This window comes from Nycticebus coucang, chromosome 1, assembly GCF_027406575.1.
Source record: "Nycticebus coucang isolate mNycCou1 chromosome 1, mNycCou1.pri, whole genome shotgun sequence".
In the NCBI taxonomy this organism is placed as follows: domain Eukaryota; kingdom Metazoa; phylum Chordata; class Mammalia; order Primates; family Lorisidae; genus Nycticebus; species Nycticebus coucang.
Window position 1 is genome coordinate 36146678 of NC_069780.1, and position 17190 is coordinate 36163867.

The 17190-nt window shown below is 37.4% G+C and overlaps 1 protein-coding gene across 1 annotated transcript in view; it reads right to left on the reverse strand.

Moving 5' to 3' along the window:
* Window positions 1-453: 453 nt before the first annotated feature.
* COL25A1 (collagen type XXV alpha 1 chain) overlaps window positions 454-17190 on the reverse strand; it is a 535414-nt gene continuing 518677 nt past the window's right edge. The window contains exons 35-37 of the mRNA XM_053564529.1: window positions 12954-13031; window positions 10679-10717; window positions 454-5577 (exon numbers count right to left, since the gene is read on the reverse strand). Coding sequence (XP_053420504.1) covers window positions 5575-5577; window positions 10679-10717; window positions 12954-13031 — 120 coding nt within the window. The 3' untranslated portion in view covers window positions 454-5574. The remainder of the gene's footprint in view (window positions 5578-10678; window positions 10718-12953; window positions 13032-17190) is intronic.

The window sequence follows — 17190 nt, forward strand, 5'->3', positions numbered from 1 at the left end:
CTCTGAGAGAGGTTTAGGAGGCAGGATTGAAGGGCATTGGTAATGCTGTGTGTGAGGGGATGGGAGGGTGATGAGAGGTGGGAGGTTTCCATAACGATTTTGAGATCCCCATCTTGTTTGCCTGGATGGCAGGTGGGGAAGGTGGCACCATTCGCTATGATGGGGTTGTCTGGAGAGAAGCAGGGGGGAGGTGAAGATGCCAAGTATCTGTGGGATAGCGAAATGGACATTTCTATATCAGTTGGTCTGGAACTCAGAAGGAGTCTGTGATGAAGACAGAAACTTGGTCTTGTTGGAAATGAATGAGCTCTCCTGGAGAGAGAGAGAATGCGTGGCAGAGAAGAGCAAAAGCAAAGGAAAGGATGAAAAGTCAGAGCCTTGAGAATCATCATTAATGATCAGGGGGAGGAGGAAGAGCTGGCAGAGGAGAATGAGAAAGAAAACAGGCCAGAGTTTTCATCAACATCAATAAAGCTTTATAACAATACAATTCAGTATCGTTTGGATTAATACTGCAATAATTACACACTTTTTACATCATGAAAATGAGTCATAAATAGTGTAAAAATAATTCTGAAGATCAACTTCTCACAAACTAGGAACCCTGAAAACAAGTTTATAAAGGAAATAAAACAAATTAGAAACTGAACACAAATGCAATTATCTCCAAAACTGCAAATCAAAAGCCTCATGCATCTTTTGATTCAGTAATGGCAGCCAGAGAAATTACAATGAAATTGAATAAGAAATCAAACAGGGAGAATTCAACTTTCAATTATTTACACTACTGAGATAAACAGGTTTGTGCCATATTTACAGTGATAAGATACAACACATTCTTAGAATAATCAATTACATGAGACTGGCCCACAAACATTTTAGAAAAATGCAGTATAATCTTGCCAAAATTTTTTTTGTCATTTTCACTTATTTTGTATTTATGTGAATTTTGGGCAATATAAAAATAGCTGCTCATGGAGATGAACTTTAAAATGTGAAAAATACAAATAAAAATATAATATTTTCTAAAGAAAAATCAGATACATACATCTTTTTAACATGTTATTAAGTTGAATGAAACATTTACAACAGTATAAAGAATATTCACATAAATGCCAACAATATGTAAGACATTCTTTTGTGAATCCACTTCATTATTTTTGAGATATGTGAGAATATCAACTGTATTTTGAGAAATGTTGATACTTTTATGTTAAATAGTCAATAAATCACAAATAATGGTTCAGGATGAAAAATCTTCCTGTTCCCAAAAGGACAGTTCTGTCAGTAAGAAGCATAGGCAAATTTATGCCTTTAAATACTTTTAAATAAAAAAGCTATTAAAATGTTTATTATTATTGGATTAGCAAAACCAAAAATTTAAGTTAGAGGATTATCTTTGCTATGACATGTAACAAATCTAGCCAATATAAATGTATTTCAAGAAAAAGAAGAAGAATTAGGGACTGAAGGTTTCTATATTCTAAAACAATTTAGCAGAATCATAATTGGTCAAGTATGTTAATTCCACTAGGGATGTATGATTATAAGAGTCAGAATCACACATGATTGTTTCTAGTATTTTTTGAAAGATAAAAGTTCCTATGGACTTGACTTCTTAGAGATAATAGGTTTTTTTTTTTTTGGTAGAAATTAGAAAGTCCTACTTTTGGTGGTGTGAAATATTAATATAATTTGACTACTAAGAAATAAGAAAAAAACAAGGTTTCAAAAATGTGCATCTGTATGTCTTGTATGATCTTATTAGATGATAATAAAACACCATCACACAAGTATAATCCAGTTCAGGGTAAGACAATATATAAAAGGATAACAAATGATAACTTTCCATGCTTCAATAGTAACTTCAAAAATAAAACCTTGGAAATTAAGCAAATTTCCTAAGTGATAAAAATATAAGATACCAAAGGCAATTTTTTCATAGGTTACAGACGTGCTGATTTGACCATTTTCTAAACTAGCATATCTGTATCTACACACACATATATGTTTTTTTAAACAAAGAACATGTAGTATAAACTACTGGATGCATATGTTCTTGCTGTCCCATTAAAACATCATATGCACAGACTGTAAGTTCAAAAACAAGACCTTTCTTCTGTTAAAAATTAAAGATGCTCTCATGTCTTCCATAATGCAAGAAAGAAAAATCCTCCAAGATTGCTTTTGATAATGAACAGTGAAAACTAAAAGAAAAAAAATTAAGCATCTTTGTGTACTAGGTACTGTCTGTGGTGTGTACTGACTTCTCTAACACTGATTTTGTCATGCTAAATCAAATTATATAATCGAAAAGATGAATGAACGTAAAAGGAGAGATGAATCAAAGTTGATAAAGGCATATTATATATGAAATGAACACGAAACAAGGGCATCCCTGATACGAGTTAACACATGACATCTGTAGGTACATTGTTTTGTTTTACATTAAGAAAGGCTAGTCATTGAACCATAATTATAGCAAATTCATGAACTTTAAATATAAAATCATACATTAATTATTTAGGAATGCTATTAGAGAAATGAAATTACCCCACAGTATAATAGTTGCATTGTCCATAATAAAAAAAGAAAATAATTAGACATTAGCACCAACTGACATGAATGGAAAACAATTTTAAATCTGAAACAAAATAATTTGGCATCCTTCAGAAATGTTTTAATAGAAATACAACTTGACCTTGCCTTATTTCCAATGTATCTTTTATATATTTTTCTCAGTGCTCTATCAACAGTATAAATCAAAAGAAATCCTTAAGGAAAATATATGTTATTTACCAACATATATCAACAAACATAAGTCATTAGATCATTTAGAAATTATTTGAGGTTTCACTGTATTGATGACAAAACAGATGCTTGAAAATATTTTAGTAACCACAAGTTTAAGGTTATCTATGGCATTCAAGACCTAGCAATGAACAAAGAGGACTTTGTTTTTTCCAAGGAAATAAATGAAATGGAAGTTTACAACTTTAATCACAAAATAAGTCAATGGCATCAAATCAGTTATAGAGCAAAACCCAATACACGCACAGGACAGAAAAACATTCTTTAAAGGGGTGTGTTCAAAAAAAATTTTTTTTATACATGAAGTGATTCTCTTTTGATGTTGAGATATTCCCCTTTGAAGCTGTGCAAGTTTTAAATAGTGATCCATCTCAATACCTCTTTCTGCTAGAGGAGCAGAAAGACAGAAAGGAAGAAATACAGCCACCGGACTTTCTGAAGAGACTCTAGTTTGTTTTCCTGAAGACAATGTATCTTCCCCCCTCCAGTTCATTTTACAAATCATTTAAGACAAGTTGTTTCCAACATTGAGCAATACCTTATCTTAACATCATGCCATGGAAGGAATTGTTAGAAAATGATCTCCCTTATTTTAACATTAGTGGAATGTTACTAGATGTGTAACCAATTAGACTGATGTAATAATTTAAATGTCTATCTAACCTTGAAAACTCAATAGAAAAAGAAAAGATGATGGCATTTTGTATGAGTGATCATTTTGTACATAAAATTAAAGAGATCATAAGGATTCTTATCTTCAAATTACAGCTTAACTATTGTCACCATAAGCCAAAGGTGAGGGAAATTTCCTTCTGGCGGCAAAAACCTACGCATTAAACTAGAAATCTTCCCACAAAATGGCATTGAGACAGAAGAGAAATTAAATTCTTTAATGGGCTGAAAAGGTTACTACTAATTGAAAATATTTCTCTGAATGTGATCCTTCCACTAAGGATAAGCCATTTCAAAACATGCTACCAACTCTTTACTGTGCAAAGAAGTGCTCAGTCTAATACAGTTCGGCAACTTTTGAGAAAGATGAAAAAATACTCCCTTTATGGCAACTAGACTTCACAGCTTTCTGAGATCTCAGATTTGGTCTGTGGTTAAAAGATAAGACAAACATGTAGAAAAGTAAAAACAAAAGAGAAAGAAATCTAAATATGGACAAAACTTAGAACCATAAGAAATAGAAACTAGTTAATACTATCAAATGTGACAAAATCTTGGCTTTAAATTAATTGATAATCTTTATGAATGTTACATTCATCATGTAAAACAGTCAAAAGGTACTAAAAAAACCGCTTAACTTTCATGCTTTATAATGCTTAAAGTGAAAATATAGGTTCTTTTCTATTCTCTTCCATTAGCCCAAACAAGAAAGAAATTAGTAAAAGCTCATTTTGAATGTTGGAGACAAATTATCATGAAGGCTTTTCTCTAAAAAAATTGTTCAAAACAGATGTGACGAAAACTAAAACAAATATTTTCTAAATATTTCTGGGACTAAGAAAAAAAAGAAAAAGGATTAAAATGAATGGGAAATATCTTACTGTTTCTAGAAACTATGTAGAAAATGTTTGATATGGTTGGATCTTAGAAGAAAGGAAAGCTCTCACATCAGCTTTGGTAGAGATTGTACCAGTGAACTCCCCTCCATCTCCAGGAGAGGTTCTTTGGGCTGACCCCTTCCCAGAGCGTGCTGCTTCTTCAGCAACCTGAGCTTTGGTGGGATATACGTACCCTTTTCTCTCAGGGACAGGGGGTGCTATTCCAAGAATCTCCTATCCTGGAAGAAGTACTTTATGCCTCTTGTTATCTTCCAAAACCACCCATATTAACACTTGCTGGCATTCAATGTATTTTTTAAAAACTTCTGCAGTTCTGGGTGTTTGTATTTGTAAACCTCTTTCCTACTTGGTCACACGAGACAGTGCTGGATGCTGAAGCAGTCTTCTTCCCATGTCTTCACTGCCAAGGGCAGCCCAAGGAAAACTGGCAGCAGTAACAGGCTCAACCCCTTGATATTTCAACCAAGGTGGCCCATGAGCCCACAATGCTGGAAGCTGGAGACGAGCAATCGGGACGGCAACTCCCTCAAAATACAAGACAAACTGTGTGTGCGCTCTCCACCACCTTTATCTCTTTTTGGCAATAAGCCACGGTGTAACCCCCTTGAGATGACAGAAGGAATAAAAACTCAGATGTAATCAAAGGACTCATGAGCAGCATGCTAGCATCCATGTAGTTGCACAACAAGCAGGCGTGGCACACAGTCATGCTTTTTTAGTCAGCTTCAAGAGGTGGCGTGGGCGTGGATCAGTGCTAATAGGGAAGGTGAAGGGGAATGCAACAATAAACTCTGAAAGTGGTCAGCATAGTATATTTTTGTAGCTTTGAGTTCATATTTGGTCACAATTTCATGTAAACTATTTCATGGCACTTTTCGTCCATGCAATTAACAAGCCCAAAGTAAGAAAATAGCAAGTATAATCATCCTCCATCACTGATCTGTCCGTATAAATACATATCTTCACATTAGAGAGAGAGATACTGATTTATAATTTGCAGGCTTCGCGCTGGTTTCACAGATTGCCCCCTTTCAGATGTAAGTGGAGAAAAGATGTGTACTACTGCCAACACGTAGAAGCAGCCCTATGTAAACATATCTCAGACTTGTAAAATCTGCACTGCAGTTTTCAACTATAAATATAAAAAGTGGACCATTATATATACAACTTCATGCTTGGAAGGTTAGATTCATCACTGCAGGAAAACAGACAACAAAAAAGACAAATACGTGGAATTAGTATTAGTCTTGGATAAAAATTTTAAATGAACATTATATTTTAAGAAAACTGGTAGAACCTTGAATAAAGTCTTTGATCAATGAGCCAATTGATTATCTGACCTACGTCTTCTATATTACTTTTCTAAACTCCAGGATGTCATGAAAATTTTCATACTAGGTTCAGCCCACAGTTTTCCTTTGCCACATTAAGAATTTTGGGGTAAGTCTTTGTCTCAGTGGCTGTTCTGGGAAAGCAGAAAATTAGGATTTTATCATATGTCATAATTAAATTACATTTTGTAATCAAAGTTTATGTAATCTTCTCCAAGCCTCACGACACAACGGTGGAAAAGGGTAACGATTCTGCCGTCAGTAACACTTGACTATACTCTCTCTGCCCCTTTGATTTTTGGTTTCTCTTTCCTTTAGTGAGCCCTGCTGTGCTGTGAACCTTGTGCAGACAGACCTGCCTGCTCACAGGGATTCAAGGTGTATCACAGGTTCCAGTGTGACCTAAGGCACCCCACTTCCCTGGTTCCTCTGTCTTTTTTGTTGTTGTTGTTTGAGACGAGAATCTCACTATGTCACCCTCAGTAGAGTGCTGTGGCGTTGTAGCTCACAGCAACCTCAGACGCTTGGGCTTAAGCGATTCTCTTGACTCATCCTCCCCAGTATCTGGGACTACAGGCACCTCCACAATGCCCGGCTGTTTTTTGGTTATAATTGTCATTAGTTAGCAGCCCTGGGCTGGGCTCGAACCCGCCAGCCTCTGTGTATAATGAGCTATGGGCAGTGAGCCTTTTTTTTTTTTTTTGAGACAGTGTCTCACTTTGTTCCCCTCAGAAGAGTGCCATGGCATTGTAGCTCATAGCAACCTCAGACGCTTGGGCTCAAGCAATTCTCTTGCCTCCACCTCCCAATTAGCTGGGACTAAAGGCGCCTGCCACAAAGCCTGGCTATTTTTAGAGACAGGGTCTTGCTCTCACTCAGGCTAGTCTGGAAAGGTGAACTTGCGAGCTCAGATGATCTGTCCACTTCAGCCTCCCAGAGTGCTGGGATTACAAGAGTGAGCCACCCTGCCCAGCCCTTGGTTCTTCATTTTAAGCAGCCATATGGTTAAGGTTTTCCTGGAACTGAGGTTAAGTCTGGGATGACAGAGGAACAGAGGTCTTGATGTATGGGTTTACAGAGCTGATCCTAGAGACTTCCTTGATGTCCCCTCAAAAATCAATGAGGAAAGTAGAATGTACAGAGGAGGAGAGTAGTAGAGGCTTCTTCACCTACCCTCAGCAGTGTTTTTTTTTTTTTTGCAGGCTTTGGCCGGGGCCGGGTTCGAACCTGTCACCTTGATATATGGGGCCGGCGCCCTACTCCTTGAGCCACAGGTGCCGCCCTACCCTCAGCAGCGGTGACCGATCCAGAGTCATCCATCAGTTTATTCATAACATTTGTTTTTCACCATTCAAGAAAAATAGATGCTCTACTAGGTGTGTGTAGGAGGTCGATCCTCAGAGAGGAGTTCATTGGACATTCATGCCAATGCCAAAACTCATGCCTACAGGAGGTATTCTTTCTCTACTCTCTCACTTATCTCCAATTTTAAATCCGCTTCACTCTTGGGTGCCATAATCAATGTTTGATAAATAATCTTTTAAAGATTCTTATTTTTTCCCCCTGATTTTAAAACTCTCTTTAAAAAAAAACAAAAAACGAAAAACCTGTTACTTTGCTCTGGTGAGGTTCTGCCATAAACCTCTCAGCCCTGCCTGAAAAAAGTATAATTTAGAGAAACATTAAAAAAGATGCAGGTGCAATACCATCGAGGACAAGGCTACAAGGATATTTCTTATTAAGCAGTTTCTAACCTGTAGATGAGGATGGTTGATGCGTCTACATATCCTGTAAGTAATTTCTTAACAATGACTTCTGCCATTTATTCACTATGCCGATTACACTGGGAATCGGTACACCATTAGACTTCAGATGTAGTTCGGTAACCCTTTTGTGTCGGCTAATTTAGAACGCTGAACTATATTTGGAAAGATAAGTAACTTAAACAAAGATCAAACAGTTTTTCAAGAAATCTTTTTTATTGGGAGTAGCATGAGTAAGAGGACTTGTTAATTAGTCACAGTGATTTTACACTGCTGCCAGATCTGAACCTTAAGTCAGACAAACATTGGCCATTGTGCTTCATACTTTAATAAACACAACAGTCTTTAAAAGGGTGGTCCCATAAAATAGGACTCACTGAAAACAATCTATTGGCCTCATTTTCAAAATATAATTTAAAAATAATTTGACTTGACTATTTGGGATAGCTATGTAAGTACTCTGAGAACATTTCATATTTCTACTTGTTTCTTTGCATTCGTGTGTGTTAGGGGTGTGGTAAGCAATACTAAGGTTTTATCGTTCAGTTATTCTTTATATAAGAAAATGCTAGATTCATGACATCCTTAATCTTTTGTAGCATATTCAGTGGAAAGGTGAACATTGCAAAGAGAAATTTCTGATTTTCTAATGCCATTCATGTTATGACCAGGTTTGTCTGTTTCATGAGCCAAAAAGATGATGAGTTCTTTGCCTGTTGCCATTATTATTATGCCTTTTAAAAAAGGCTGTGATTCAGAAGTGGCCCCAAATGATTATGAACTTGGATTTTTTTTTTTTTTTGAGACAGAGTCTTATTATGTCTCCCTTGGTAGAGTGCTATGACATCACAGCTCACAGCAACCTCAAACTCTTAAAAGCAATTCTTTTGTCTCTGCCTCCCAAGTAGCTGGGACTACAGGCACATGCCACAATGCCCAGCTATTTTTTTGTTGCAGTTGTTTAGCTGGCCTGGGCCCGGTTCGAACCCTCTACCCTATGTGCATATGGCTGGCACCATAACTACTGTGCTATGGGCACCGAGATGTTGAACTCAAGGTTTAAGCGGAGCCAGAAGGCTGGATAAGGTAAGCCTAAGGCACCTCCTGCTTTGTAAAGTATGCTAAGGTTTGGATTAAAAAGTCATTTTACTACTAGATTACAGGACAAAGGTTGGAGAGTAAATGGTAATCCCAGCTCAGGATGGCATTAAAAATTCTGTCTCAAGTGAGGAAGAATGTGATGACAGGTCCATCTTCCTCAGACCCACTTGACCCCAGGTGTGATCGAGCTAATTTTCTGACAGGCTGAAAGTGGAGAATGGGAAGCTACTGAATGAATGACATTACTGAGAGAGAAAGTTTTTCTTTCCCTGGCTGTGAGTGAACCTAGCTAAGAAAGAAGTGAGTTACACAGGATTCCTTGCCAGTAAGCTGCTGAAGTGAGAGGTGACCAAAAGAGTCAGGGACCCCCTCCTACTTCTATGATCCTACCTAGTGTTGCCGTAAGTTTGTTAATGAAGGACTCCTGTCCAAAATTATGGACTAAGCCACAGGTGTTGGAGAAAACATTCAAAATGATCAGAGCAGCTTGTGTACTTCCTCCTTGCTCAGTTTTACCCTAGAGGAATTCCTTTATCCTTCAGTAGCCTGCACACAGTCCTTTATATTGGGACCACACCATGGCTGCATAAAGGCTTAGCATTCCCTGAACAGCACAGCTCATACAGATCTCTTCCCTGCTTAAAATTCTGATGTGGCTTCTCTATCTCTCCAAGTTCTGTCACAGACCATCTGTGTGCTCTTGGAAGACCCTTAACCTCTCTGAATTTCAGTTTCCTCATCTGCATCACTGAGGCTAATAAGATCTTATAGGGTTATTGTGTGCATTCAATGACATAATAGTCCCTATATGAAAGGGCTCATCGCACAGCCTTATTTATATAGAAGGTTCTCTATAAAGGCTGAATTCTTTCCCTTATAGAATACATACATAGTGATTATGGGTAGCCACATAAAGAGATGAGAATAAACTGATATCATAAACGACACCAGTTTAAGTTTAATCAGATTCTCCTAGATAAATCAAGACATCATGGAAAAAAACCATGCTTATATTTTCTGCTTTCTCAGATTTGTCACACACACACACACACACACATATATATTTTCTTTAGTTTATTTGAACAGAATCTGTTGCCCCAGGCTAGAGTGCCGTAGCATCAGCCTAGCTCATAGCAACCTCAAACTCTTGGGTTCAAGTGATCCTCCTGCCTCAGTCTCCTGAGTAGCTGGGACTACAAGTGCCTGCCACAATGCCTAGCTAATTTATCTATTTGTTTTGTTTGTTTGTTTGTTTGTTTGTTTTAGTAGAGATAGGATCTCGCTCTTTAAGACCTCAGGCTGGTCTTAAACTCCTGAGCTCAAGTGATCCTCCAGCCTTGGGTCACCCAGAGTGCTGGGATTATAGGCCTGAGGCACCATGCCCAGCCAGCTTTGTGACTAATATTGACAGGGTTCTACCATGTATTAGCAGTTTGTCTAAGTAATTAAGTATAAATAGAAAAAGTGCTAACAATTAAGTTGAATGAACAGTTTTAAACAGTAGAAGGACACAGAGTTTACCAAGACAAGCAGACCATTATCAAGAGGCACTGCCCCTTTTCATTCCAAAGAAAAGCTAAGATGGGGAAAGCCCCAAACCACGGTGTTTGCTAAAAATAGTTTTCACCCATAAGCTTAGGACAAGTCAGCAGTAAATACATTGATTAAAAGATATTCTAGAGATGGGATCTTTTCTTTTTTTTTTTTTTAAGACAGAGTCTCACTATGTTGCCCTTGGTAGAGTGCCGTGCTGTCACAGCTCATAGCAACCTCAAACTCTTGGGCTTAAGTGATTCTCTTGCTTCGGCCTCCCAAGTAGGTGGGATTACAGGCGCCTGCCACAATGCTCAGTTGTTTTTTTGTTGTTGTTGCAGTTGTCATTGTTGTTTAGCTGATCCAGCCGAGTTTGAACCTGCCAGCCTGGGTGCACGTGGCCGGCACCCCACCCACTGAACTATGGGTACCAGCCAGGATCTTTTGCTTTTTAATACCAAACCATTATCAGAATGCCAAATTCAAAAGGTCTATTCTTCCACTAGGTGAGGTTCAGTGAAAGGGAGAGTGCTGTGCTTCTTTTTAGAAATAATTCAGTAAAGCCTACCTTCTGCCAACAGCCAGGCATGGGTAATCCATCTGGCCCCTGTTTCAAAGAGAAGAAAAAAAATTCCTCAGGCTTTACAAGAGTGATCAAAATTTACAATTAACATGCCCAGAGACTTATAAAATGAACATATACCCATAAGGTGGCTTTGATCATAGTTGTCTTTTACTAATTAGCAACTCCCAATATATTACTCACTATTAATTAAATGAAGAACATTCAAATGTTTTCCAGAGTGAGTATATGTTTTGAAAATACACAAGTAATAGAAAAATCTATGGTTAATTTTGAAAAAGCAATTTATAAAGCATACTGCTGCATTCAAAGCTACACCTTTAGGTAATATATCTATACTATATTTAATTTATTATACTATAATAATATTATATTAAATTACTACACTAATTAAATTACTATTTTAAATTAAACATTCTCTTGAATTTAATTTCTTTAAAACACATATCACAATTATCTTTATTAAATAAATCAAAATAACTTCTCTTCCTGGTTATTAAGGACTATGGCCAAATGCATGATAACGATGAATAATCAATGATAAATCATTTCTATCTGAAGTTTATAGCTCTTCGCATTATTTTTCACTTTTCGACATTGAAAGTAACTGTAGTAGAACATACTCAATTGAATTAAAAAATAAGGAGTCTATACTTTTTTTTTTGTAGAGACAATTCTCTTTTATTGCTCTTGGTAGAGTGCCATGGCATCACACAGCTCACAGAAACCTCCAGTTCCTGGGCTTAGGAGATTCTCTTGCCTCAGCCTCCCAAGTAGCTGGGACTACAGGTGCCAGCCACAACAACTGGCTATTTTTTTGTTGCAGTTTGGCCGGGGCCGGGTTTGAACTTGCCACCCTTGGCGTAGGCTGGCACCCTACTCACTGAGACACAGGCGCTGCCCAAGGAGTTTATACTGTTATGGTAAAATGTTATTTATAACATTCATCATTTAATGTTATTCTTCATTAAATTCTTCAGAAGTTAATAAATTCTGAATAAAATAAGGGGTTCCTAAGTGTTGCAAAAATGCATTTTAATTTAAAGGAAAGCATTCTTCAGATACAAATGATATCAGAAAGATAGGAAGAGTTGGTATATTATGAAAGCATGCTGTGTTTTCCCCCCCAAAAATGCTTATAAAGCATAATTGGTCATTAACACCAAGCAAACAAAAGACCAGGTACTTCACACTGAGATTTGTAACTATAATTATCAACTGAATACATTTTTTCCCTATAAATACAATCTCTTAAAAGACTTTAGAAACATATATTTCTCTTTAAATAAGCATGCTTATATCCAAGACTAATACAAGAACATGCAGACCAAGTATAACCATCAACACAACCATAAACATTTTCCTTTATATCTCAGAAAATATGAATATATTTTCTTTTCAAATGTAAAAAAGAAGTTTAAAATATTTTTATTGAATATCTGGGAAAAAAAAAAAACTGGTAATGCCAGATTGGTACAAGGAGAAGGATCAACCAGTAGAATTTTAGATTTTAGTATAAGGAGGATTTGGAGTTCATGCCAATGGAGATAGGGGAGTTCTGTTTACTTTAGGAAAGTGAGTTTCAAAAGGAGAGGCATTAAATTGAAAAGGTTATGTGACAAAGAAGAGGGTTGGGCTGCAGACTATTATCATTTTTTTCGTCATCATTGTTGTTGTTGTTTTTGTTCTGTCTAGGACTTCCAGTACTACTATTAACATTTTTTGAAGATCAGAGAAGTTTGGTCTTCTTCCCTTTGGTCTCTTAATAGCACTCCCTTGAATTGGTTAGCTCTTGACAACAGAATCTTACTCCTGGAAGTTTGGCCTTATTTACAGACTGAGAGAAATTTAGTGGAAGAGGCAAAATATTTTTTATTTCTTTTAGAGAAAAAGCAAAAAGTTAAACTAAGAGGTAAACCCCAAAGTTATGGCCTAGCAGTACCTTCAAATCAAATATTTTTGTATAATTTTAAGGTAATCTTTGAATATTTATTAAGTAAATTAATAATCCAAAGAACACAGAAGTGGTGGTCATGTCAGTTGTGAGAACAACGTCAGGATGGATTTGCATTCCCTGGTAGAGAAGCATGCTTGCTCTCTTCACTCTGCAAGAGTTGCAGAAGGAGCCTGCTCATGCACATGCCTAGAGTGTTTATCATGGAAAGCTTGCTCCAGCAAGCACCACTTTACACTGACAGAGACGAGTTTGTCATAAACACAGGAACTACATGCAGGGTGGTAGGAAAGAGAAATACTGTACCAATTGGCAAGGGGCATCCAGCCCATCCAGGCCAGGCTGGCCTGGCTCCCCTTTTTCCCCCTTAACGCCACGGAATCCCTGTTTGTAAAGATTAACTCATAATGTTACTAACATAAGAAATCACTTACACACAAATTCTGCTACACAAAGGACAATAATAAAAGGACGGGAGAAGAGCAGCTCTGAAGGGAAAAGTAACATCTAGTGGAGTTGGACAAAATGAAAGGGGAGCTAGGCACATTCTGAATACAAGGGCTTGTCTGAAAACAGCGGCTTCCTCTTTTGTGGGCTATGGAATAGCGCTGGTTTCTCTTCTGATCCCACATTAAAGTTCCAGTTGCACCGGGAGACTTGCATGTTTAGATACCAGGCGGAGCCAGTGGGCAGAGGCAAGATACAGAGCCCATCAGGATAACCTGAGATAGACGTTTCTGGCATCTTAAAGTCCGTGTTACATGACCCCAATCAGAAACCCTGCTGTTACAGGTCCCTCCAGCTTGCTCTTCTCCAGTCTCATCCCCCACACATGGTATCTGGAGACAGTCCACAAGTCAGACATACCAACGGGCAGGGCGCATCTAATCCAGGAGCACCCTGTTCTCCTTTCTCCCCTTTAGGCCCCTTTTTGCCTTTCTTTCCCTTTTCCCCCTGTGGATACAAGGGTTTAAATAAAAGACAGTTTTTATTTGGGGGGGATAATGGTAATTCAAAAGATGGTTTAGCTAAGAAAACTCTGGAAGAGCATTTACCACCGTATTCTGGTTTAGGTGAGGTGTGATTTTATAAATAATAACTTACATTTTCAGAGTGACGCAGATTCTGGGCCACAGTACATAGGATTTTGTTTAAGACACTCAGCAAGATGTAAGGAGGAGACCTAAAAGTCAACTCAGAAAGGAACATCAGTGCTGACTTAGACCATCAAGTCGTAGTCATTATGAATTAGGTTCTGTTGCCACAGATTCGGATATCAATTCTACTGAAGTCAGCCAGTGGCAGGGGAAGTTTGGGGGAATAATGGCTATTTTACCCAATTTTCAATACCTGTCAACTCGTTTTTTTTCTAATACTGTAACAGATGAAAGTTACATTGAATCAGAGGAAAAAGAAAGAATATTAACAGCTTTTAGGTCTTTGACATTTATCCAGTTTTGTGATATTTTTGTAGCTCTCATTAAAAAATATTCAATATATTAAAATATACTTCTATTTCTTTAGTTTCTCATTTAAAGAAACTAAGCAAATATTTTTCTTATTAAGTCAACAACTTTTTTTTTGAGACAGAGTCTATGTCACCCTCAGTAGAGTGTTGTGGCGTCACAGCTCACAGCAACCTCAAACTCTTGGGCTTAAGTGATTCTCTTGCCTTAGCCTCAGCTGGGACTACAGGCGTAAGTAAACAAATATTAAAAGTGTTAATACTTTACAGCGATGCCAATGGCAGAAATGGATGTTTTCATAAACCTAGAGATCTTTTTTTTTTTGTAGAGACAGAGTCTCACTTTATGGCCCTCGGTAGAGTGCCGTGGCCTCACACAGCTCACAGCAACCTCCAACTCCTGGGCTTAAGCGATTCTCTTGCCTCAGCCTCCCGAGTAGCTGGGACTACAGGCGCCAGCCACAACGCCCGGCTATTTTTTGGTTGCAGTTTGGCCGGGGCCGGGTTTGAACCCGTCACCCTCGGTATATGGGGCCGGCGCCTTACCAACTGAGTGTGCCACAGGTGCCGCCCCTAGAGATCTTTTTTAATCCACTCTCTTATTGGTCTCATGCCAGGTATTTACAATGGTAAATGGGTTTCCAGCTTTGCTCACAATAAGAAAAAAAAAAAAATCTGTTCAAGAGAAGAAAGCAGTTTGACTCAGTAAAATATGAGGTAGGCAAGATAATTACATGGTGGGAATGTAGGCATGGAAATTAGTATTTAGGAATCAAGGTAAAGGTTGTGGGAAATCTGCATGATCATAAGGATGGAGGAATCAAGGAAAGGAGGTGAAAGGAGAAGGAAGGAATGCGCCTCAGCTGTTTTACATTAACATAAATGTCTCTGCATATTTATAGACGGGAGTTGGTGCAGTACAGAATTCAAAATACCATACAATGTGTATTTAAATCAGTGTATTCATTCTGCAATCAGGATGGGAGTTACTACACAACTGAATAATCTCGTAAGCAAAGCGACATGAATATTCAAAGGTGAAAAGACAGATACATAACAGAAACATGAAACGTGCCTTCAGATAAATACATTCATTCTGACAGAGTGAGCTAAAGCTCCTCATCTAAATCCTGTATGCCAAAAAGACTGCCTCAGAAGGCTCGGAATCAAAGACACATGGGTTTCTTGAATACCAGTCAGAGAGAAATTCTGTGTGGTTTAGGTGATCAAGATCAAAGGAAAGGAGCTGAGAAGCCAGGGTGAGCTGAGAGCAGGCATGATAGGGAGTAAACTGGGGGAGAATTCAGGAGTAAATTGCTCACTCAAGTAAGCTGAATCAACATCCTCCTTAGCAAATAACTCCAATGCCCCGACATGAAATTGATGTAAACTTGTTTGGGTGGATGCCTCATCACATTGGTGTGTCTGAGAGCAGGTGTGTTCGAATTCAAGTCATTATTTGATTTGTAAATCAACTCAGATTAACCACTCAAAAGAAAAATGTCACATGAATATTACTAAGCCAGGCTATAGAAATCATTTTTCGGTAGTATTTTAGTGAATTTCAAGGTTTATGGAAAAAGGATATTACTGTACAAAGAAAAATGTATCAATATTATTTATATTATTTTGTAATACATAGTGATTCCCCATGCAACCTAAAATCACTTGTTATATCAGTACATGAGGGCTCTTGCTAATTTTTATTTCCCATGTCAAAGATTTACATAGCAACAGAGTGAGACTTTGTTTTTTTAAAAAAAAAAGAATTCTATACATGAAGTGTTCACATGTAGAGTGTAATTTTGCTAAATAACAGCTTCTAATCATGAAATATGAATATGAAAATATCTTTGTATAGGTGATTAACATTACTCTGAAGATTAAGCTTGTGGCTTTATGCTTTTATAAGCTAAACTACTGGAAATTTCTTCCTTGTTTAAAAGATTATAAAAATGAGTATCTTCATGATGGTGACGTGATTTTGAGTAAATAAAATTTTATACTCAGAGTACCCATTAGGTAAATATAAAACATTGCACACAATTTTTAAAACATACTTGCCTTAGGCTGAAAGGTTATATGTACAATATATCTTAAAACATATGTATTTTGTAGTCATAATTTTTGTGCCTCAGTTTCCTTGTGAAATTCGAAAATAATTGCCTCAACTTCAGGGGGTTGTTGTGAGGATTAAAAGACATATGTGAAGCTCTTGGGAAACCATACGAGTGCTCAATAAACGTGATGAGATTGATGACGATGATGATGACGGTGGTGGTAGTGCTTTTCACTTACATGAGCTCTCTGACCAATGGGAGGCCAAGTCATGTTTAAGGGCTAAAACATATACAGAGGGCTTAATACTCTTCTTCTTTTTGACAACTCTCACTTGGCCTTGCTTTTCAACAGCTATGAACTTCATTGTTCAAGAGAATTCGAAGGATTTTAAGTTTTTAAATAGAGCAGGGGCATGAATTCATCTGAGAAATATAACTGGTTTGAATTTGAATAGGGTAAGTGCAATTTCAGCCACTTTCAGATTTTCACTATTCTGTTGAGGTGCTGAGTTTTTCTTGGTTCCTTTTGAGAAAGCAAAAAGGAAAAGAATGAAGGAGAGGAAAGGAAAAATGGTTTTTAAATTTCTTGATCCAAGAAATTCAGTCATAAAACCTTATCGCCTGACAGTGTAATGTCCTGGACATTATGTCCTGACAGTGTAATGTCCTGGAGCAGATTGCCCTGAGATAGGACCTCAACACCAACCTCAGAAGAAACACCAATATTTTCATTAAAAAATATGTAGCTGTCAGCTCTGAATCTGCAAGTGGCAAGTCCTAGTCCTTGCATAATGACTTTACTGTGGTTTATCAGTCACATTGCTTCTCCACCATTTTCAGATCAAGAATACCAAGGTACATATTTCTCTGTACTGGGAAGTGGTGAAGATAAATAAGATGCTGGTTTTACAGGACTGGATTAGATGAGCTCTCTCAAAATATCATTGTAGATTTGTGCTGTTTAACATATATTTTTTTGAGACAGAGTCTCACTATGTTGCCCTTAATAAAGTGCCAT